General features: G+C 52.9%; 1 protein-coding gene and 1 long non-coding RNA gene across 2 annotated transcripts; one reads left to right on the top strand and one right to left on the bottom strand.

Annotated features, from left to right (window-relative positions):
- Positions 1–278: 278 nt before the first annotated feature.
- Eml2 (EMAP like 2) lies at positions 279–23,885 on the bottom strand. The gene is given in 23 exon segments (XM_063252903.1): positions 279–832; positions 4,020–4,150; positions 5,218–5,313; positions 5,640–5,727; positions 6,225–6,322; positions 6,515–6,603; positions 6,841–6,908; positions 7,893–8,024; positions 9,783–9,908; positions 10,020–10,174; positions 12,710–12,809; positions 13,404–13,538; positions 14,094–14,189; positions 15,879–15,989; positions 16,071–16,140; positions 16,732–16,881; positions 17,815–17,944; positions 18,295–18,323; positions 20,189–20,293; positions 20,438–20,561; positions 20,655–20,873; positions 23,555–23,677; positions 23,680–23,885. Coding segments are annotated over 23 exon segments (2,547 nt in total). The 5' UTR covers positions 23,726–23,885; the 3' UTR covers positions 279–706.
- LOC134476869 (uncharacterized) lies at positions 20,450–21,299 on the top strand. The gene is made up of 2 exons (XR_010048653.1): positions 20,450–20,593; positions 21,077–21,299. It is a non-coding gene; the product is annotated as an uncharacterized LOC134476869 (long non-coding RNA).
- Positions 23,886–24,029: the final 144 nt, after the last annotated feature.

The following is a 24,029-nucleotide window of genomic DNA, read 5'->3' on the forward strand; positions in this document are numbered from 1 at the left end:
CAGGCTGGGGATTTAGCTCAGCGGCATAAGCGCCTGCCTTGCAAGCAGGCAGCTGTGAGTTCGATCCCTGGTACCGATAAAAAGGAAAAAGGCAAAAAAAAAAAAAAAAAAAGTAAAAGTCACAGCTGAAAAATAGAAAAGTTTTTTCACCTGCATCCAATACAGACCTAAGTAACAACAGTTTCGTACCACACACTGTGTAACACATGCACACACGTGTGCACACGGAGTCACTCTGAACTATGCACACACTGAGTACACAGACCCTGACACGTAGCTCAGTGCACGTCTTTATTTCTAGATGCTACAAAAGAACAAATTAAAAAAAAAAGTTGGGCGTGGTGGTGCACACCTGTAATCCCAACACTCGGGGCCGAGGCAGGAGGATCACAGCGAGTTTGAGGCCCGCCCCGGCTACATAGTGAGTTCAAGGCCTGCCTGGACTACATAGTGAGACTTTGTCCCAAAAGAAAAAAAGAAAAAGAAAAAACCACCACCAAACCAAACACCAGTGACCCCAAAGCACTGTGCCCCTTTTCCCACCCTGATAAATAGAGACTTCTGTCACTTCACCCTCCCCCCCGCATAACCCTCTCTGCTATAGACATTCTCTGGGTATATATTACTCTACTCGGCAATAGACATCTCCCGAAAATAGATCTCCACCTGCTACCTCTGCCCCGGCCTGCATCCCTGGAAACCCTGCTCAGACCACCCGCCACTGCAGCACGCTGGTGTCCTTGCCCCCTGTGGTCAGCGCCACACTGTCATCCCACAAGAAGGCTACGTTCGTCACATGGCTGCTGTGTCCACTGTACTTGTGACTGAGGGCCTGTTAGGGAGGAAAAGTGAAAAAGAAGAGGTCAGAAGAGGCAACACCACCCCGAGGTCTTCTCGTTCTGTTCCTTTCTCTGCTTACTAAGCCCTGCCGTTAAGAATCAATGGGGCTAACCAGGCATGGTGGTGGGCACCTCTAAGCCCAGCATTCAGGAGGCTGAAGCAGGAGGATCCCTGCCAGTTGGAGGTCAGCCTGGGCTACAAAGTGAGTTCAAGGACAGCCTGAACTACAAAGTGATGTGCTGTCAAAATAAATAAAAAAAAAAAATTGAGGACATCTATAGGACAAACTGCTCACAGAGAGTTAAGATTCAAGGAAATGCCGCATTTGGAACCTGATTTAAACTAACTGCAGAAAGCCACTTTGGAGACAATGAAGGGCATCTGAATATGGGTGGGGTGTAGGATCAGATTAAGAAATCAATGCTGCTTCCATTCCAGTACCATCAAAAAAAAGAGAAGACTAATGGATAAATAATTTAATAGAGCCGTACCAATCAATAACTGAGAATTAACCACTGTTATCTGCAATAAGGATGAATCTTGCAGACATGTTGTTGAGTGAAGAGGCCAAGAGAAAAAGAGGTTATCCTGTGATGCTGGCGCCTGCCAACCCAGCTACTCAGTAGGCTGAGGCAGGAAGATCAAAAAGCCAAAGCCAGTGTGGCAACTTTGCCAGACTGGCAAGTGCTCCTGGGTTTTAACTTCAGGTATTGAAAAAAGAAGTGGGGAAGAAGGAAGGCGGAGGGGAGAAGACAATGGAATCAATTCCTTAAAACACTAAAACCATGAGCTGGGCATGGTGGCTCATGCCTGTAATCCCAGCACTCGGGAGGCTGACATAGGAAGATGGTTGCGAGTTCGAGACCAGCCTGGGCTACAAAGTGAGCTCAAGGCCAGCCTGATCTGCATAGCGAAACCCTGTCTCCAAAAAACAAAAAAACTAAAACCAGTGGTTCCATTTGACCCAACTATTCCCCTTCTGGGGATTTTCCCCAAAGAATTAAAAGCGACACCACAGCGACATATGTGTACCATGTTCATAGCAGCACAGTATGTAATAGCTAAATCATGAAAACAGCTCCAAACCCATCAAGTGTTGAATGGATAAAGAAAATGTGGGGGTTTTTAATGCAATGGATTACTACACTGCCATAAATAAGGATAAGCTCGAGACATTTCTAGCTAAATGGATGCACCTTGAGACTACACTCTTCAGTGAAATAAATCAGAAACGTGGTTAAACACTGCATTGTTTCTGTGGTGTGAGAATCTGAAAGTGTAAATGAGACCAAAATGTATAACAGATACTGGAAAATGGGAAGAAAATGGTCAAATGAGAAGAGGAATAAGGTTGGGGGAATGGGGAGAAGGAACAAGAGAAAAAAAGGGAATAAAAGGACAAAATGGAAACAAGGTTTTTGTAAATAAGGAGATAAAGAGGGGCCGTAGGAAAGAGATGGGAATGGGAAAAGCAGAAGTAAGACATATCATGTACAGGTGCAAACTCCCTATGAAGCGTGTTATCACTATGGCTATCTAAAAGGTGCCAATAAAAAAAAAAAAAAAGCGGGGGAAGGACAAAGCTAAGGACAAGAAGGGGTGAGAGGAGAAACAAATATGTACTTCTGGAGCTGGGCGTGGTGGCTCATGCCTGTAATCCCAGCACTCGGGAGGCTGAGGCAAAGGATCATTGCGAGTTCAAGACCAGCCTGGGCTACAAAGTGAGCTCAAGGCCAGCCTGAACTGCATGGTGAGACCCTGCCTCAAAAAGACAGGAAAAAAAAAAAAAAGTACTTCTGGTCACAGTGGAACACAAATAACAGGTATAGAAGAGATCACTACACTATTCTCTCTGCTGCTTTTTTTGTGTTTGCTTTTGAGACAGAGTCTCACTGCATAGTCCAGGCTATATTTGAACTCAAGAGTTCTTCCTGTCTCAGCCTCCCAAGTGCTGGGTTTATAGGTGTGCACCACCACACCTGGCTCTGCATTTATGCACAAAAATTTCCTATTAAAATGTTACAACACGGCTCACACCTATATTTCCAGTACTTGAGAGGCTGTGCCAGGAGGATCGTTGTGAGTTTGAGACCAGCCTGGGTTGCAAAGTGAGTTCAGGGCTAACCTGAACTGCATAGCAAGACTCTGTCTCAAAAAGACAAAAGACAAAAAAAAAAAAAAAAAAAAAAAAGTTTTAACAGCCAGGTGTTGCACGCCTATAATGCCAGCCCTCAGAATGATCCCAATGAGCTCAAGGCCAGTGTGGGCCACACTATGAGTTCAAGGCCAGCCTGAACTACGTGGTGAGACCTTGTCTCAAAAACAACTCATAGGGACTGGGGATTTAGCTCAGCGGCATAAGCGCCTGCCTTGCAAGCAGGCAGTCATGAGTTCGATCCCTGGTACCAATAAAAATGAAAAAGACCAAAATCAAAAAAACAAAACAACAACAACAAAAAAATGACTCATAAAAGAAAAATAAAAAGCATCAGGGATGCAGTTCAGTGCAAAGTTCCTGGGGTTCGATCTCCAATTCAGCAAAACAAAACCCTTGCAAGGCTTTGCTGCATAGAACCAGCTTCCCATGAAGAATGGCTGTGAGCAGGCAGCTCGCCCAGGCCCCATTAATCACTCACATCACCGGTGATGACTGGCACCCTGGCACCAGGGAGAAGCATGGATACTGGGATCCCAAACAAAACCCTCAGGCCTCCAGCACCACTGAAAATGTCAGCTTGGTCAGGGCTGTGGCCTTGGCTTGTTAATTTTGCTGATGCATCCTCCCCTTTGGCCAGGCACAAGGTAGGTACTCACTACACACGAGCTGAGTAAGGGAAAAAGACTCAAAGATCAGCCGGGGATTTAGCTCAGCGGCACAGGTGCCTACCTGGGAAGCTGAAGGTCATGAGTTTGATGCTTGGTACAAAAAATAAATAAAAATAAAATAAGACTCAAAGATTTTCAGAACAGCTGGTGCTCAGACCCTTAAAAAGGGACAGCTTCAGCACCAAGGTATCTTCCCAGCCTTTGGGTTAAGAAAGATTCTTGGGATTAAGTCCACTGCACTAGCTGCACAGATGAGGAAACTGAGGCCCGAGGGGAGGAGCGCCTGGAGCAGAGCTGCTGGAATCTTGCCCCCAATCCCATCTGCTAAGCTCACCCCCACCCCGGGCACTCACTCGAGGCTGGCAGCACGGGTAGCTAAACAGGTGGACCTTTCCAAAGTCGTCCGCTGAGGCCAGCAGCTTCCCATCGTGGGAGCGCGCCACTGCATTGATGTCAGTCCCGTCCACGCCCTCAGACCATATTCCTGTGGGAGAGAAGAGGGGTGGCAAGAGGCCAACTGTTACCCAGGACCCCAAGGAGAGCAGGGCCCCAGGCCATAGTTCCTCACCTCCTTCCTAACTACCCAGGTTCCATCCAGGATAGGACTCACAGAGGTCTTTTTCTGTTTGTTTTGAGATAGGGTCTATGTAGCACAGGCTGACCTCGAACTCAAGATGATCTTCCTGCCTCAGCCTACCAAGTGCTGGGATTATAGGCAGGTACCACCACGCCCCACTGCCTTCCTCAAATTTTTTGTCACCTGTAGACTTCTGCACATGCTTTTCCCTTTACCTGCTGGCTGCTTTCTGTAACAACTCTACGAAGCTCTTTATCCCTCGGTCCCCATGTAGAGGCCACTTCCTCCAGGAATCCCTCCCTGACTTCCTCCCAGCTAAAGCTAAATGTTTCCTCCCAGTTTCCCAGTTCTAGCCCTACTCACTCTGGATCATCACTGACTGGTGACAAGTATGTCTCCCTCCTTGGACTGTGAGCTCCCGAAAAGCAGGATGGGGGGCTGGGGATTTAGCTCAGCAGCATAAGCGCCTGTCTGGCAAGCGTGAGGTCATGAGTTTGATCCCCAGTACCAAAAAAAAAAAAAAAAAAAGCAGGATGGAGGCTGTCATGGTCACCACAGTGCCCTAGCACTATCACAGCCAGGGCCAACTAAAGGGCATGTGGACTGCCTTTGAGCCTCTTTTCTAATATTACAGCCTTCTCATTTCATTATAACTTCAAGGGACTTTATTGGTCATCTCACTCTGTCCTTTCTTACACAAACATGGCCCACAAACAGTAAAGGAATGAGTTCCCTGTCCTGGAGGTAACCAGTAAAAGACGGAATGATACCAGTCTAGCATGATTGTATGTGTGTGTGAGAGTGAGAGAGAGACAGGGTCTTATTTTGCAGGTTAGCCTGGCCTCAAAGTCAGGGCAATCCTCCTGCCTCAGCCTGCTGAATGCTAGGATTACAGGGATGCACCACCAGCCTGGTTGTCCAGAATGATTTTTGATTCCTGTCCTCAGCAGGACGTCCTTCACGATAGAGCTTACCGAACACCCCAAAGCCCAGAACACAAGTCGCTGTGGCCCATTCCATGTTCCGCACTGTGTCCGCATTGGTGATCTGCTTACAGGTGACTGGGTCCCCTGGGACAGAACCAGCAGAAACATTTAGGGCCTGAAGTACCATGACTAAACCCCACCCCCCAAAGGGGTAGGCCCCAAGGTCTAGGACAGAGACCTCAACACTTCTGCACCCACAGAAACCTGGATTCTGGGTCCAGACACCTAAAACCTGAGCAGGGCACAGTGTGTTTAAAAACCTAAATCCCAACCAACTCGGAAGAGGAGGAACTATTAAAAGGCTGCCCATAAGACAGGAGCGGGGAGAGGGCCCAAGCTGCTGCCCCTACCCCACCTGGGAGAGCTCAGGTCTGTGCCAATCACACATGCAAATGAGGCTGTGGACTCACAGTACAGAATCTCATAGTCTCCGGAGTTTGTGACAAAGCAGCTGCTGTCCTGGGCCCAATCCAGATGGGTGATAAAACTGGAATGGCCCTGTGGGGGACACAAGAGGCAGTTAGAGCAGGAGAGGACAGAACCTGAGAGAAAGGTGAGAATTACATCAGGAAGAAGGAAAAACACAGAGATAGGGTGAGCACAGAGGGCTACAGGAAGAATACACGGTATTTTGGTGTGGGGGCGGGGCCAGACTATCGGAGCTGACAAAATGTGCTTAGAACACAAGGGCAATTTAGAACGCGTGGGCGGAGCTAGACAAAGGGGCGGGGCTACACAGAAGGTGCGCTGCAAACATAAGGGGCGGGGGCTACAAGGCGTGGGGCTCAGATGCGAGGGAGGGGGTGGGGCTTGGTGTGGGCGGGGCTACACAAAGGGGCGTGACACAGGAGGGGGTGGGGCGGACTAAGACTCCTTGAGGTGGCCAGGGCAGTCAGTTGAGTGTTGAAGTCGTGCTCCCTTGAGGTAGAAAACTGGTTAATTATGCACCCTCTGGGTGGGGTGGCGGCGCGGGCGGGGGGCCACTGCCCACTCACCGAGCACTTGCCCAGGCGGCTGACCTTGCGGCCGCCCTGGTCCACCGTGTACACGTACACCAAGTTGTCGTGGGAGCCCACGGCCAGGTACGCCCCGTCTGGGGGAGGGGGAGGGGCCATGAGGAGGCACCCAGGCTCCGCCCCCTCCTGTCCCCGACTCAGCCCATCCTCAGCAGCCCCAGGTTTCCACCCTCGCTGCAGTCTCTCCCAGGCCTTGCGGCTGGGGCTGTCTCCTGCTCCTTGCCAGTAACTGTCCCTTGCTTCTCTGTTGTCCCAGGCCCCCGCCTTACCTGGGGAGAAGCTGACCACTGAGATCTGCTCGTTGCCATCAGTGTGGATAGCCACCAGGTCATTGGTCTCGGTGTCCAGCAGCAGCCATCTTTAAAGGGAAGGCATGATGTAAAGGGGCGAGCTGACACTCAAAGTGGGGAGCAATCTGCGAGGCCTGAGGGAAGGAGCAGAGGCCCCAGCAGGAGAGGAGGAGAGGTGACTGCAAAGGAATGTAGAGCGAAGAGGCCTGGGAAACTGTGGAGCCCTAATTAACATCTCTTTGGGCTTGCAGCGAGGGGTGGTGGGGGTGGGGTCAAGCCAGCAGCCCAGTCTCACTCAGCCTTACCTGCCAGTCACTGTGCCCACAGCCAGGACAGAGCCACTGGGGTGGAAGCCAGCGGAGCAGGCGGGGTCCTGAGGAAGGAGAAGAGGCAGAGCTGAGAGCTGCGGGCCTGTGTCCAGGGAGCCATTCTCTGCCTCGGGGCCAGGCTGGGCCCAGCAGGCCTCCACTGCCTTCTGGGAACCTGAACCCAGATGCTCCACCCATCTCCCTTCCTGGCCAAGTCGGTGTTTGTCTTGTCTCCACCCTTCCTTACTCCTTCCCTAAATTCCTACAGCTCTTTGTTCATCCAAAGATGCCTCCCTTAGGTGATTTCCTACAAGTGAGACAGGTGGACAATCAATATTTATCTATTAAGGACCTCCGATATGGAAGGCCAGTCTGTCTTCTGTAAAAGCATATCAACTTCCCCAGTACTGCAATAAATAAACCAGGTGCCATGGAGTCAGACCGGTGTTCCAACTGTGTCTACCACACTTCCTAGACATGTGAGTGGCATCAAATATCTGGCCCTCTCCAAATTCAGCTCCTTCATCTGGCAACCATGGCAAATCAGTACATACTCCCTGGGACAGTAAGAAGCAAGGCATGATGTGCCCACAGTGGTAAATACGATGGACCCCAGGAAGCACTTGATAAAAGCTGTTCCTATAATTACATAGCTATTCAGCAAATGGTTTCATCTTCCTGAACCTGATTGCAAGTTGGGACTTAATCATTTTTACTACTTCGACAGCTGGATATGGTAGCACACACCTGTAATCCCAGCACTCAGGAGGCTGAGGCAGGAGGATCACAAGACATTCAAGGCCAGTGTACACTAACTACACAGTGGTAGAGGCTACAGTGGTCACTTGGTTCTGTGGTGTTATTTGGGGCTTCATTCCATCAAGAATGTGCTTCTCTGCCACTAGCAAGGAAGTTAGTAAGCACCCAAATCCCTGTATTAAATACCCTTTTGCTAAAGATACCTTGTGTGGCTTCCACCTGATGCACTGAGCCCTAGGTATGGAGAAAGGGGATTCTGCTGGAATAGTATCCAGTCCCTGTGCCCTTACCTCAATGATCCGGCTCCACAGGGGCTGGTGGGACTCTGAGCACCAGAGATGCACCAGTTTATCTTGCCCGCATGTCACGAACTGTGCCTGGCTGGGATGTGTGGCCAGTCCCCACAGTTCTTCCACATGGCCCTGATGGGAAAGGAAGGTGGTGGGATGGAGACTGAGATCCTGTCACATCTCCATCCGGCCTGATGTGAGACACCCACAGACCCCACAACCTGCCCTGCCCAGGGTGACCAGGGAAGACCTGTCCCCCCAATCAGCTGAATCCTGTCCCTCTGGGTGGCTCAAGACGAATCCTGCCCTTTCCCTTGGCCTCTGCTTTTCTCTTTGCACAATGGGAGGCAGGAGAGCAGGGTGACTCAGAGTTATATCTCATGAGTCACCCAGGCGGTGCCCATCCTGGCCACACACCCCCTGGGGGCTTGGGCTCAGGGAAGGGCATCCTGCAATGGCCCTGGGCTCACATGGAGGCCAGGAATCTTCGATCTCCTGGAGTGTATTCAGGCTGCTGGTGCTGACCCTTAGCTTTTTCTTTCTTTCTTTTTTTTTTTTTGGTACTGGGAATTGGACTCCTGACCTTGCACTTGCCAGGCGGGCACTGTATCACTGAGCTCTATCTCCAGCCTTTCTTAGCTTTCTCTTACTCGATGTGGGCAGCCAGTGACTGCTCCTTGGCGCCTCAGTTTTACCTGCTGTGATGGACCCAGTCACTGTGTGGCCCCTTAGCATTGCAAAACTCAATCAAATAAGGATGGGAAGAAAGTGTTATACATAAGGCTCTCCACCTCAGGCAAATGCTCACGAAATGGAAGTGGCCATTACTAATCACAGAAAACGTTGGCATGTTATTAATCAATAATAAACAAAAATCATAATGGTAATATCAAGATCCATTTTCATAGAATTATAGCCAGGCGTGGTGGTGCCTGCCTGTAATCTCAGCACTTGGGAGGCTGAGTCAGGAGGATCACTTCGAGTTCAAAGCCAGCCTGGGCTACACAGTGAGATCCTATCTCAAAAAAAAAAAAAAAAAAAAAAAAAAAAAAAAGAATTAAAATATAGCTATGCTATATTAATAAGATTATTATTATTATAGGTCTCTAAGGGCCCTTCTGGCCTCATAACACTAGAAATCCCTCTAGCCCTCATTTTCCTTTGCCTTATTTATTTGCGTATTTATTTACTTGTTTTTTTTTTGGTACCAGGGATTGAACTCATGACCTAGCACTTGCCAGGCAGGCGCTTATGCTGCTAAGCTAAATCCCTGGCCCTTATTTACATATTTTTTGAGACAGGGTTTCATTACGTAGCGCAGACTGGCCTCTAATTTGAAGCACTCTTCCTGCCTCAGCCTCCTGAGTATTGGGGTTACAACCACTGGGCTCCTCCAGGGGTATGATCTAAACGGAAGCAGTCAGCTCTGGAACTCTCGCTGGCCATGGTACTGACCTGCCTCTCCCCCGGTGTATTTTGGCTGGGTGGGGGCAGGGACGTGTCATGCAGGGGGACCTCTGAGTTTGGAGAAGAAACCAAGCAGACCCCTGGAGGGTCTTTCCTGATCCATCAAGCCTTGGACATGAGTGCCCCAGGTGACAGCATGACAAGCTGCCAGGCCGCTTGGCAATTAGATGAGAGGGTACCACCCCCAGTCCAGCTGGGAGAGTAAGAGGGGCCTAGTTGGGGGCAGGAAGCAATCAAACCACAGGGTGCTGGATCATGGGTACTTGGGTATAGGGATAGGGTTCCCAGGTCAGGGGAGGGGATGGCTATGGGGGACCAGGGCAAAGGAAGGTGCTGGTAAGGAGACAGGTGGATGTGAAGAGTGAGGGTCAGATGGGAAGAGAACACAGGAGTGGGCCAGGGTGGAGGCCCCAAGACACTCACTTGGACCAGCAGCGAGAAGCCCACGTGCAGGGAGCCCTGCAGGATGGAGTTGCGAGTGGTCCCCACGTACAGCGTGTCTCCCCGGCCCTCGGCCACAGTGCGCACGGGGCCGAAGTCCTCAGGGACCTGGGAGCAGACAGATGAGGGAAACAGGTTATTCGGGTGGGGGGGACTGGGAGGAGGGTCTCGTGCCCGTTGCCTTGTTGGGGTGGGGGACCCTTCACTTCCCCTCCTCACCTCCACCTCATGCAGCTTGCAGTAGTCAGAACCCCAGAGGACCACCCGCCGATCGCGGCCCCCTCCGGACACCAACGTCCCGTCCCGCAGGGCGCACAGTGCAAACAGGCCACCATCGTGGGCGCCCAGGACTGCCTTCTTGATTCGGTTTCCACCTGTGGGGGGCCACAGCAGGGGGCAGAATGCGGAATCGAGCCCAGAAATGAGCCCCGGAAGCACCTCAAACTCTCAAGCCATGTTCATCTTTTTCTCCATCTTTCCATTCTTTGGCCTGCCCTGTCACTCAGCCACCACCCACAGACTAAGTGCTTTATCACCTTTCCATCAAATCCCCGGAAAGTAACATTTGCCCAGGGGTCAGCCAGCCACCCAACTACCCATGCCTCCCGCCACGCCCCATCCTCTCACCTGTTCATCCAGCAGTCCACTTCCATCCACTCATCCACCCATCTAGCCACAGATGTGGCCACTCTTCTACCTGTCCGTCCATTCATCCATCCGTCCATCCATCCATCTACTTCCCACCCATACCCATTTGAATATTCACCTTCTCTTCCTCTTCAATCTTTCCTTCTACCCAAATCAAATATTCACTCATTTTCCATTTTCCCATCCATCTACCCACTCAAATGTTGATCTACCCACCATTCATTCATCCATTTACCCATTCAATCAATGGGTTTGTTTTTTGTTTTTGTGGTAGTATGGGTTTAGAACTCAGGGTCTCATCCACACTAGACAAGCACCCCACTACTAAGGTTGTTAAATGATTATGTAACTACCATTTATTCTGGGCCCAGTCTCAGATTGGGGACACAGTAGTGACTAAGACAGGAACTGAGCATTCTACACAGATGTGTCTTTCTGTCATTTTGTCCGCCATCTTTCCCACACTCAACCACCCAGGATCCCAAAGCCCTGATGCACGCGCCCAGTGATATACCTGGGAATGAGGACAGCTCCTGTCCACCGATTACAGGTGACAGCGAAGGACACACTGCCCTGATAGTCACAGTACTTTCTCTGTTGCCTGATGTCAAGGAAAGCTTGAAACACCCATAGGCAGGTGGTGAAATTACACCCATTTCATAGTCAGGGGATGTAACTTGCCCAGGGCCACACAGAGAGCACATGACGCCACTGGGACCTGAACCCAGGCATTCCCAACTCCTGAACCAAACTCCTTCCCACCACACAGCCCTGCTCCTGCAATACTAGTGGGTGCCACGTGCTGCCAGGGGAGCAGAACTGGCACTTGGAGCTCATCCCCACCTCCCGGGGGGCTTGGAGTCAGGTATTCTGAGGCCCAGAAGGGGAAAGGCCTTGCCTAAAGGTCAGAGTGCCCCGGCTGCACCAGCTCAGCCCTCAGCCTGCTCACCACTCTTCTGAGTCTAGAGTTTGTCATGTAATGAAATCTGTCTCACTGTCTTGTTCCGGAGGAGGGTGCTGTGGATCAAACACGCTAGGCAAGTGCTCTACCACTGAGCTAACCCCCAGCCCTTTTTATTTTATTTTGAGACAGGGTCTCTCTAAGTTTCTCAGGTTGGCCTTGAATTTGAAATCCTCCTGCCTCAGCCACTCAGCGTGCTGAGATTACAGGCATGTGTCACCATGCCCAGGGGGAAAAATGTTTCTTTGATGCTAGGAATTGAACCATGGGCCATGCACATGCTAGTACGTGTTCTACCACTGACCTACAACCCTGGGTCCCCCCTTAAATTATTAATGAAGTCATCTCTGGTTGGAAGAATGACTTATTTATCTATCCATCCATCCACTGGCCGCCACACTCACCTCATTCAGTCATTCAACCATCAGTCCGCTTCCTAACACATTTCCTGTTCTTCATAACACATTCATGAAGTGACTGAAACAACCATTCACTCATTCATTCATTCATGTATCGCTTTAGCTCCACTGACTGGAACAAGACCTATTTATTCTTTCACAAAGTCATTCATTGGTAGTAGCCATCCTTCATTCACCAAACTGCCCATTCACCTAATCACACAGGACAACACATTTATTTGCTCACTCTTTTATTCATTTATTTATTTTTCATTCATTGACTGATCAACAGAATGGGACAAACAATCTACCCATCCATCCATCCATCCACCCATCCATCCACCTATCCTTTTTCAGGGGGTAGGCACCAGGAATCGAACTCAGGACCTTGTGCTTGCCAGGCAGGAGCTGTGCCACTGAGCTATATCCCCAGCCCCCATTCATCTATGCTTCTACCCATCCATCTACCCCTCCCCCTTCACCTACACACTCACCTTCCTACTCACCTCCCATCCTCCCCCACCTATCCATACGTGCATCCGTCTATAATCAAGTTAATCCATTCATTCTTTTTTTAGACAGGATCTTCCTAGGCAGTTTAGGCTGGCCTCAAACTCACAGAGATTCTCCTGCCTCTGCCTCCTTGGTGCTACGATCACAAGCATGTTCCACCACAACCAGCAGCCCATTCATTTATAATACAACTTCATCTCTAACATGGGATTTATAGGAGCATGGAGGGCCCTAAAGACTTCATGGAGAAGAGGGGGTGTCTGAGCCAGCCCCCAAGAGAGCTGTTATACTGTGTCACTCATTCCACACACAGAGTTAAGGAAAGGGAAGCACAGCCAAGGGAGTTTGGGAATGTGGCGTTGGGGTCTAAAGAGATGGGTGACACTAACCTTTGCCCCAGACATACAGGTTCCCACCAGAGTCTCCAGTGACCACATCACCCCCTTCCAGAAAGGTTACACACAGGACATACTTTGGTTTCTCGTGCTTCTAAAGTGGAGGAGGAGAGGGAGTGTCAGAGTGTGGCTAGGCAGTACAGCCTCCCAGAGGCCACCTACAGCCAGGACCGGGGTCCAGAGATCCCTTCTATGATTCTGGGTATGAGGTCTCATGAGGGGCACCCCATCTTCCCTGTACCTCCTTCCTAGAGTGCACAGGTCCCCAAGATTCCCTACCACATGGTCACTCTTGTCCTACCCTGGGTCCCCTGCCTGCCTCTGCTCTCTATACCTCAGCAGCTCCTGCACATCTCCTTCCAGTGCTCCTGGGGTCTCCCTTGGGGACAGAGGAAGGCAGAGGTCCCTACACCTCTTTGCTTCCTGCTCAGTGTCTGTCTCAGCCAGTCAGCTTCTGACACTGCGGTTGCCCATGGCAACCAGCCATGGCTATGCCCTCCTTCCATGGAATCGTTTCCACCACTTCTGTGCCCAGGGAATGGATAAGGAAACTAAGCTCCCGGCGGCCACCAGCTCAGCACCCCTGTTCTTCTGAATCTCTGAGACCCCCTGAACTGTCTTGGTGTCTACCTGGACGACCCTGCCTGCCTGTCTTGGGCCCAGCCTGTCCCCACAGCCTGGCACTCACCTCGAAGAGGCCCTGCCGCTTGCTCAGGCTGCCCCCCTCCAGGCTCCAGAAGTAGATGTGGGATTTGCCACAGGTGATGAGCAGGCTGGGGTCGGTGGGGTGGAAGGTGGCCACCAGCACGGCCTCATTGCAGCACTTCAAGGGGTTGGCGAGATTTTGAGTTAGGACCTCAAAGCCACCAATCTACCAGATCCACTCCATGAAGGCTGCCTCATATGGTTGTGTGGGCTGTGCACTGCACATCCCATTGGCCTGTACCTTTTCTAAAGTACAGTAGGAGGCAGGAGCGGGCAATCCAACGCAACCCAGTCTAACTCCATAGCCTCACTTTGCAAGCATTTCTCCTCCCTAAACAGTAGTCTGTGTGATCCGGAACTTTTCTACCCCTGCCTCAGGCAAGCATTCCTTCTCATCCCTACCATTATGAAACAGGCCAAGATCTGTCTTAGCTATCACAGGGCTGTGGAGTCAGCAGCCGCCTCACCTTTACCCCAACCTCTCTCTGAGGGCAATGTCCCCATTCCATAGATGACACAACTGAAGCTGGGGAGGGCAAGCCCCTTGCTCAAAGCCACACAGCCAGCAGAGAACAAAGGCAGGACTCAAACAGGCGTCTATCTGACAGCGACCCCTGAGATGGGCCAAGTCCCCAGGGCACCACAGGAGAAGGGCCAGGGATGCTCACCCCACCTTGCTATCCACCACCTTGGCCTCCTTGGCCCAGTCCCACACGGACAGCATGTGGTCATTGGACTCGTCCACGGCACACAGCAGGTTGCCCCCATTCTGTGGAGGAGAGGGGAGGAGAAGAGGGGTGGGGTGAGCCTGGGTCCGTTCACCCACATCCCACTCTTATTTTACCACCTCCCAAGATTCTGGTCCAGGTCATACAAAATACATCAAAATATACCCCCTGCCCAGGCGCTACGAGACTGTTTTTCCATTGCTGTTTGAGACAATGTCTTGCTCTGTAGATCAGACTGGCCTTGAACTCATGTAGCCCAGGCTGGCCTCAAACTTAAGGTGATCCCTGTGCCTCAGCCTCCCGAATGCTGGGACGACAGGTGGGCCCCACCATGGCTGGCTATAGTTTGCTTTCTGAAATGACCTATTTTCAAGAAACCCATCTAGCCAGGTGTGGTGGCGCAGGCCCGTAATCCTAGCACTCAGGAGGCTGAAGCAAGAGGATAACATAAATGTGAGGCCAGTTGAGCCACACAGTGAGGCCCTGTCTCAAAAATAAGTATATAAGTAAATAAAATAAGAAAGAGAAACTCATCTAATAACGCTTAGCGATGACTTCTTTGCAGCCAACACATAAAACCAGGAATTCTTGCTGACTCCACTAATTTGCATTTCCATGTGGAATGATTACACACGTGTGAAATCCAACCATTAATAAAACTTGGGCCAGGCTTATTTTTATAGACTTTTTGTTAAACACAGGTTAATTTTGGCTTGGCAGAACTGATTGCCCCCATACCCCCCCCCACACACACACACACGCACACACGCGCACACACACACATACTCACACTCACACACACATACACGCACAGCACAAACAATACAGCTATTTTTTCTGGAACTCTCCACTGTCACCTTAGGCCTCAGGAAAGCTGTGAGGCTGCGATTCTGGGCTTCTTCGGCTACTTGTGGGGGAGACAGGCTGTCTTGACTCCCTAACACACTGCACACCAGGACATTGGGGAATTATGATAAAAATGTGAAGTATGAGTGGAGAAAAACAAGCCCATCATCACCAACTGCAGCACAGCAGCATTGCAGAGTTCTGCGAATTCCTAAAGGTTTACTCTCAGTCTCTAGGTTACACAGAAAGCCAAACACAGGGGTTCAAAACCTAGGAAAGCCAGGTGTGGGGAGTATGCCTGCAGTCTCAGCTCCTGGGAGGCTGAGGCAGGAGATTACTGAGTTCAAGGCCAACCTGAGTAAAATCTTGTCTCAAAACAAACAAACCAAAGATGGGGTGGCAGCTCAATAATCCCAGGGTTTAATCCTCAGTACTATCCCACTAAAGAAATGAATGCGTAAATGTATGAATGAAGGAATTTCTTAAGAGACAAGGACCCTTCTAGACTTAAGGAGAGTACAGATCAATAATGTGCTGGGAGTTTGGGATGAACCAGGCTGCTCTGCCCTCCATAATAAATAACCAGAACGTTTGGCCTGTGAGGGTTCACAGATCTGGGAGGCCCAGGGCCTGGAATTTGGCTGGGGTTCCCCAGGGCCAGCTGGGAAGTTGTACATAAGCACTCTCCTAGCTTTTGTTTGTCTTGGTTTGGTTTTTGGTTTCCTGAGACTGGGGCTAGCTATGTAGTTCAAACTGTCCTCAAACTCAAAGTAATCCTCCTGCTTCAGCCTCCCAAGTGGTGAAATTACAAGTGTCTGGTATCATACCCAGTTTGTATAGGCTTTTGGAGGTATGAGGCGAGTCAAGGCGGGCTGAGGACTTACAGATTTGGAGAAGCCCACACAGCACACAGCTCGGTCAAACATGCCAAGGCCCAGCACGTGTAAGGTGGAGAGAGAAACTGAGTCCCAGATGCGCACATGGGGTGGCAGTGGCTGCAGGAAAGAGAGGTCTGTCACCTGGGGGCCCAGCTCTGGTCCCGCCCTCCTTCCCACTCTCCTGCTCTATTCCATTACCTTCCCCTCTTTAGTGGTGCCTGCCACCTGTCCTGTGGCAATGGTGACCATATCCGGGTGGACAGCCAGGCTGGGGAGAGAGGGGACAGGTGGACAGGGCTCAGTGGGAAGGAAAGGCTCATGATGGCTCAAGTCTTTCCTTTATTATTGTTCATTTATTTTTTGGTGTTTGTGAGACAAGGTCTTTGTAATTCAGGCTGCCTTTGAACTCACTATGTAGCTCACGCTACTGTAACACCTGGCTCTGTATTCCACAAACTGCTCCATCATTTGGTTGGTGATATTGCTGTACTGACACTTTGGTAGCAGTAAGAGGATGAAGGAAGGGAGACTGAGGCCCTGGTCTCTATCTCAAATGCCCTTAGGGCTCAGGCCCAGGACAGAGTGACCAGGGAAGCACACCGATTTCAGGGGGCCACCACCCGGCCCCAGCCCACCACTGGGCTCTGTCCACATTGCCCATTCAAACTTTTCCAAAGCAAAGACTCCAGGCATTGAGGGAAGCCACAAACATCTGCTGATTACCCACCACATTCTCCCACTCAGTGCTGCCTGAAGATAGCTGGTGGCTTTGGCGAGGGAGCAAAGCTCTGGCCCCATCCCTCGCCTGCCCTGGAAGCCTAGTGGAAAGAGGCCCCCCACCCTGCTGGGCCTTCCTTACCATTTGATGTCATCATTGTGGCCCAGGTAATGGCGCTGTCTCTGCTCCTCCACGCTGTAGAGCACGGCCACCGAGGCCACGAAGTATACAATCTCCCCCGTGGGCAGCAGGCAGAGGTTGGCCCTGCAGTCTCGGCCGCGGTATCCATAGCTGGAGGCGTCCGGGGAAGTTAAGGAACCTGTTCCACACTGTGCCTGACTGAGTTCCAGCCCCAAGGCATCGAGGCTCTTAGCCCTGTGGTGGGCTCCCCCACAGGGGTCCCTGCCTGAGCCCCTAGAACCTGGGACTGCACCCTCATACTGAAAATGGGTCTTTGCAGAGGTAAGAAGAATGGACCAAGCCGGATCAGCAGTGTGAGCCCTGAATTCAATGACAAGTGTCCTTGTAAGAGGAGACACAGGTGCCAGACATGATGGCACACACTTGTAATCCTAGCATTTGGGAGGCTGAGGCAGGAGGATCACTGCAAGTTTGAGGCCAGCCTGAGCTACACAGTGAGGTCAAGGCCAGCCTGAACTGCATAGCAAAACTCTGTCTCAAAAAAACCCCACCAAAAACCAAAAAAGCAAAACCTCAAGGCCTAGTGGTCAGAGTTCTTCCCTTTATCAAAGATGCCAAGCTCACTGTCACCAAGAGTCTAATACCCGCTGTGCCCCTAGATTGGGACATTGTCCTTTAGGTTCTTTCTTAGCTGACTTCTAAACAATCAGTTCTCAGCCCAGATGTCCCCTCCTCAGAAAAAAACCCAGCTGGCTCCTAACACATGGCCCCAGTTATGGTGCCCCCAGCACTTATCCCTGACTGAAACAATCTGTCATTTCACTGTAGCTGCTGCGTTCTCCTCTGTCCCCTTCAGCTTTAGTGTCAAAAGAGAATCGGACATTTGGAAGGCACTCAGCAAACCTCTGCTGCACTCATGAACCATAAAAGGTCGTTTTCAGCCATGGTCTTCCTCACCCTCATCCACAGAGACTGGGAAAGCCACTTCCAGTGCGAAGTACCTCCCTCCCCAGCTCTCTCACAGGACTTTTGTCTCCTCCCAGGCAGACAGGAGGAAAATCCAGGCATGAAAGCAAAAGATACACCCAGTCTAGCTTGAGATGGCGGGAAGGCAGCTCAGAGCGAGAGTCCAGGCTATAGGTGGGTGCCAGCTCGTCTGGGATCAGCATAGGCACCGGACGGCCCCGCAAGAACATTTTCACAGATCCTTCCTCTGCCAAGACATCCACAGAGCTCAGGTGCTAAGGCCAGCCCAAGTCCTATTCCCACTCATCTTAGGATTCATTTTTTGTGTTTTGATTTTCGAGACAAGGTTGTGCTTTGTAGTGCAGGCTGACCCTGAACTCACAATGTAGCCCAAGCTGGCCTCAGACTCACAGTGATCCTCCTGCCTCAGCCTCCCAAGTGCTAGGATCATAGGTGGGCACCACCATGCCAGGCTACTTTTTTTTGCAAACAGGTGGAGGAACCCAGGCCATGGATGCAAAGGGCCAGCAGCCAGGTCTGGCCTGCCACTCCCCAAGAAGCAAGTGTCCAGCCAAGCCCCTCCCTCTCCTGACTCACCCATGCTGAAGATAACTTCTTTGGTTTTGCTAACAGGAAAGGATGCAAAAAAAAAAAAAAAAAAAAAAAAAAAAGAAGAAATGGCTTCAGCAGGCAAATCAGACGGTTACAAAGGAGAAAAGCACTACCGCATCCTCCCCTCTCCCCACTGCCCCCGAAGGTCTCAGACGAGTTGTGGGGGCCGAGTGCGGGGCGAAGCTCTGCCTCTCTGCAGGCCGTGTGCTTTGCTCGGTTGATCTTGCAGAGCCTAAGACACAGGCCCAGAGAGGCAGTGATCGCCAAAGATCACACAGCAGGAAGTGGCTGGGACACAATCCTGGAAGAGAGCAGTCGTCTAGAATCCTGCCTCCTAATCAGCACGGTGCTCGCCAGCGGCCCCCTTCCCGACCCCAGCGTCCCAAACTATAAGCAGAAAAAGTTTCAGGGAAGGGGCGTGTCTCCATTTCCCTCCCTGCGGAAAGGGGTGAGGTGGTAGGACCTGGGGATAGGAGTGGCCTGGGACCCAGGCCCCCAAAGCAGGGTAAGGGGGTCTGCGAGAGGGTCTCACCCAGGTCCAAAGCTACTCATGGCGGCGGCTGGTGGAGCTTCGGGGACGGGGGTGGAGCCGGGACCGGCTCCGCCGCTTCCGGCCCTGGGAGGCGCCCGCGCCACCGCGCCCTGCCCCGCCCTCCACGGCCACCCCTGGAGCAGGCTCTTGCCACCGAGTCCTACAATCTGGCCAGTGGAGTCCTGATACCAGGCTCCTTTTGAGCGATGGGCAAATGGTTGAGAACGTGAAAGCGGGGGGCGGGGGGCGGCCTGGCTGAGTTCCAATCCCAGTTCTGCCTCTCTCTGGCAGTCTGGCCAAGTTGCCCAACCTCTGCCTCCTCGGTCTCCGCATTTTAAACCTGGAGTTAATCACACCTCCCCAGCTGGCTGCGAGGATGCATTTGGCTAATTCCCGCAAAAAGTGCCTGGAAGAGTACCTGACACAACATATTCACTACGATTTCAGAGGCATGGAAATGAGCGGGGCGTGACATAAGGTCCTGCCTGAGCACAGGCGGACCTCGCCCATCGCGTCGTGACTCCACCTTAGTCTTTGACTCCGCCCATCCCCTCGGTTTGGTCCCGCCTCCAGAGTGGACCACGCTCAGCATGCTGGTCCCACCCACCACCTAAAGTCACTAAGTCTCTAGGGATTTGATGTCTTCCTCACACACACCCGCCACTCTCCGCTGGCCCCACCAGGCATTCCGACCACGGCCACTTTCACGTGGTCAGTTCCAGTGCTGGGTCCCTGCAAAGCCTAATTGGCTCCGCCTCTTGAGTAGAGCATCCCCGCCCACGGCCCCGCCCACCGTCCAGGTCCCGTCCACCTCCGCCTGGCAGTATCCTCTGATTCCTTCAGGGCTCCTGAGATCTGACAGCTCCCTACCTGGTCTCAGCCCCTCTGACCCCACTCCAGGTTTCGATTCCTCCCAGGGTAAAATTCTGGCAACACTTTCACACTCCAACCACAACCCCACCTCGGATTCTTTCATTCCCTGGAGAAACTCTAAGGCTCAGCCCCGATCCCACCCTAAAATTCAAATGAGATCCCATGCCCACGCGCCCCGTTCCATCTTGACCTCCCCTCTGGCTCACCCAGAGTGGACCATAACCTTGCACCCCCATATCGGAGTTCCATCCGGAGGACTCTGGCCACGCCCCTCGATCTTGGCCTCGCCCCTTCAGGCCTTCCATCTTTGCCACTCAACCCTAGTGCTGCACCTGCCTTTGAACCAGCCCTCCCCACTTTGGCTGATGATGCCCTCGTGGCCGGGGCTGTGTCTCTCAATTCCCCATCTTCTACCCGATGTGGCGTTCTAACCTTGCCCCCCTCCTCATGGCACGACCCCGACCCAATACTTACCCTTCCTTTTTGGCGCTACAATTGCTGCTGGAGGATGTGGTGCGGCTGCGGGGATCCTCGCGACGCACCGAGGCGAGGCGCTCCGGCGACAAGTAGCGGCGGCTGCTGCGACAGGCGAGCACAGTCGGGAGCAGAGTCGGCGAGGCCGGCGGACTGGAGCTCGCGCGCAGAAATCCCTCCCTCTACAGAAAACAAACCTCGGGCTCCGAGGGTTTGCAAGAGCCTGGGAGTCTGGTTTCGGTGCCTCACCTGCGCCCAGAGGTCGCCTCCTTCTTGGGGGAAGACGGGGACGTGGCATAGCCGCCCACGCGCCGCGGGGGTCCCGAGCCATTGAGGGGCGTCCTGGTGGGAAGGCCTTTCAGGAGCTGGCACACTGGAGCGAACGGCGTTGGAGGAGAGCAGAGGGTGAGTGAGAGGGCAGGGCTCTGAGCCCGCGCCCCCGTCCCCTGCGGCCCAGCCACCATACCCGAAGCTGTGGTCCCGAGGCGCGGGGGCGCACGGCCCTTGGGGGTCCCCCTGGCGCGCAGCGCCGCACCCTGTTCCTCACACGCCCGCAGGCGACGCAGCGCGTCCGCCAGCGCCGCCTTTAGGACCGCCAGCTCGTCCTCCTGCAGCTGCAGCCGCTGCTCCAGCGCCGACACGCGGTCGTCCACCTCCATGCCGCTCGTGCCGGACAGATTGTCATCTGGAAGGCAGCAGAGCGCGGGCTGCGGGGCTCAAAGGGGTTCCAGCGCCCGAGGCCCCCTTCGGATTTCCCGGATCTGAGCAGCGGGGAAGACAGAAGGCCACGCTCCCTGCTTCTTCAGCAACCTGGGGCATGGAAGATTCTGCAGAGAGGAGGAAATCCCCACCTCTCTCTCCTCTTTCCCCACCTCCTCTCTGCCACAGCGCCCTGGCCGTGTGACCTTGGGGAAGTCCCTTGCTGTCAACGAAGATTCTGAGAATCCTAGAAGCCTCTCGCTCTGGCGTCAAGATTCAATGAGTGCTGGGTGAGGTGGTGAACCCCTGTGATCCCAGCACTCTTGGGAAGCTGAGGCAGGACGACCGAAAGTTGGAGCTCAGCCTGGGCAAGTTAGTAAGACCCTATCTCAAAATAAAAAATTCAAAAAGGTCTGGCGATGTAGCTTAGTCCAAAGGCCCTAGGTTGTATCCTCAGCACTGAAAAAAGAAAAAAAATCTATGACAAAGATACTAAATATCTATGAGTAACATTTTAAGGACGACATCAACCTACTCCTAGTACTCCTAGTAACATCAACGTTCTAGAACAGATCTCCAACATTCTGACATCGCTATAGTTATGGGTACTGACTACCTCAGTTCCTCAGACTTTCCTCCTCTTCCCCTCCGCTGCTCACAGAGGGACTGTCCTCCTCACCCCTCCAGCCAGCGGCAAGAGCTTCTGCGCTCCCTGGAGGCGTGCATAGGCATTGCAGGCATCATATAGTGGTCCCAGAAGACCCAAGGAAGGTAGCCTCTTGCGGAGTTAACCCCCTATCTCTCCTCCCAGTCACAGTTCCTCTCCTCCTTCCCTCTATTTATTTTGCATCTTCACTCCACATCCCAAATTTGCCTCTGGCCCTCTTCAACTCATGGGTGCTGCGAAAATGACTTCTCCATCACACACACACACACACACACACACACACACACACACGTCCAATTTCCCGAAAGGGGGCACCTTCCCTCTTCCCTCCCAGACCACTCATACCCAGACTCATTGCTGGCCACAGCCGAGATGGCCCTGGCTCCCAGCCTGCTAGAAGTAAAGATGGTAGCATAAACAGGGATAGGGCGTGGAGGTTGCACCTGCCATCCCGAATCCCTAGGCCGCCCCGCCTGCCTGCTGGGCTCCGCAGTGCAGCCATGGGTCCCTCCCCTTCCCTCCGCCACCCAATCGACTGCCGGCCTTAGCCGGCCCTGCCCTTCCCCCAGCACTTCGTGGGTCCATCTCCGGACCTGCAGAGGAGAGTGGGGGCCTGCTGAAGTCAGGAGAGAGCTGTCTGATTTGGATCCCAAAGGGAGTTTTGACCGCGGGATCTCCTGATTCTGTTGACATCACGTTTTGCAACGCATCAGTCAAGGAAAGAGGCTGGAGGGGGTGTGCAGAGAAAGGCCAAGGGTCGTTCAGCCAAGGGGGGGGGGGCCGGGGGACCTAACTTCCTTGTCAGTCTGAGCCCCTTTCTATCTGCCATTTGTACTACAAAAAACCCCGGCACCTGTTATTGCAAGCTTGTGTGTGCTGGGCCCTGCTCTCAAAAACAACTGAGCCCTCTTCCCTGCTATGGTATGTGCTCAATAAATCCAGAACAGAATTAGCTACTCTATTAGGCTACCCACTGCTCCCAGCAACCCCACTAGCTGTAGAATTTCTGCCCGTTTTAGAAGAAGAGGAGGAGGAAGGCATTGGAGCCCAGAAAGTGGAAGCTCCTTGCTCAGGACACATAGCGGCTCAGTAACAGAACCGTTCTTGGTCCAGGCTTAGGCCCCTGTCATCCTGCCTCCTGGAGGGGCAGAGGACCACAAAATGAACCTTCTGGCTCTCTTCCCAATTCCCGGAGTTCCTGGCTGAAGATTGTGTGCTCAGGGAAGTGGCCTCCAAACTGGAAGGTGGTCTTTGAGTGCCCTCACCCAGTGAGAGGGGCTTTCACCTTGACACTTAGCCTCCACGAAGAAGCCAGTGTTTTCCTGAGGCCTCAGGCTGTCCCCCAAGCCCTCTGCTGGCTTCTGATCACTCCCCTCAGCCTGTCAGCTCCTCAGCTCAGACCCAAGGCCCCACCTCCCACTCTCTTTCCAGGGTCCCTGGGCCCTGAGCTCCCCTCATGCAGGCCTGACACAGCACCCCTCCTGGTATCATGGACACTTGTCAAGGGAGAGGGGAAGGGTCTAGTAGGTGGGAGGGGTGGGGAGGAGGGTTTAGGGGACTATAGTGGAGCAAAAGTCCTCTGGTGTCAGACCTATCCACTTCACACCCTGCCCTCAACTCACCAAATCTCACCCTCAGCCGCCATCTGTCTGTCCTTCTGCTAGGGAGACAGAAGAGGCTCTCAAGACTGGAAGGCAGCAGAGGAGGGCAGTTGCAAGACCAACCAACCCCAAAGCCATTGCTTTTTGCAGCCCCAGGGTCCTGGAGCTCTGCCCCCCTTCCTCCATCTAACCACCTGGCAAGCACCGGAAAATTCAAGTGGGTGGGGAACCAAGACCCTGGCATCATCAGGGATGGAGACTTTGCTCCAGAGTCAGGACGCTGCTCAGGGGGAGAGAAGGGAATCTTCCGCAAAGGCGAGGGATGGAGTTGGAAGGATGGGGTAGGAAGGGGGTCCCACTCTGGGCGGGGCAGGGACGGAGCTAAGGAAGGGGTCTCACCGTTGCAGTATTGCAGCAGCGAGGACGTGTCGTAGAGGCCGCAGAAAGCCGGGCCGCGCTCCGCCATCGCCCCGCCAAAGCCACTGCCGGCCCCCCCTGCCCCAGCCCGGGCCCGGTCCCCCCCCCAGGCCCTGCCTCCCGTTGCCATAGCAACGCCCTTCGTTCCAGCATCCCCGGCTCAGCCAGCCCTGCATTAGGCGGCCGGCGCCAGGCCTGGCACCGGGGTCATCCCCTAGGAAGTCCAGAAAAGGGAGTCAGGACACCTTCTGCCAGTACCCCCCAACAGAATCTTCAGGCCCGGATTGGCTGCATCGGGGTCCTTCTAGGTACTGTCTGGCCCCGCCCACAACCGGAATGTATCCTCTCTAGACTCCCCTCCTCGCCTCTTTGGAACCAATGAGAGCCTGTCGCGCAGGCTCCTTCGCCAATAGGGATGCAGATGGATTCGAGGGGGCGGAGCCTTTCCTGCATCTGG

This window comes from Cavia porcellus, unplaced genomic scaffold, assembly GCF_034190915.1.
Source record: "Cavia porcellus strain 051 isolate PalLab524CR breed Dunkin Hartley unplaced genomic scaffold, mCavPor4.1 scaffold_7, whole genome shotgun sequence".
NCBI lineage: Eukaryota > Metazoa > Chordata > Mammalia > Rodentia > Caviidae > Cavia > Cavia porcellus.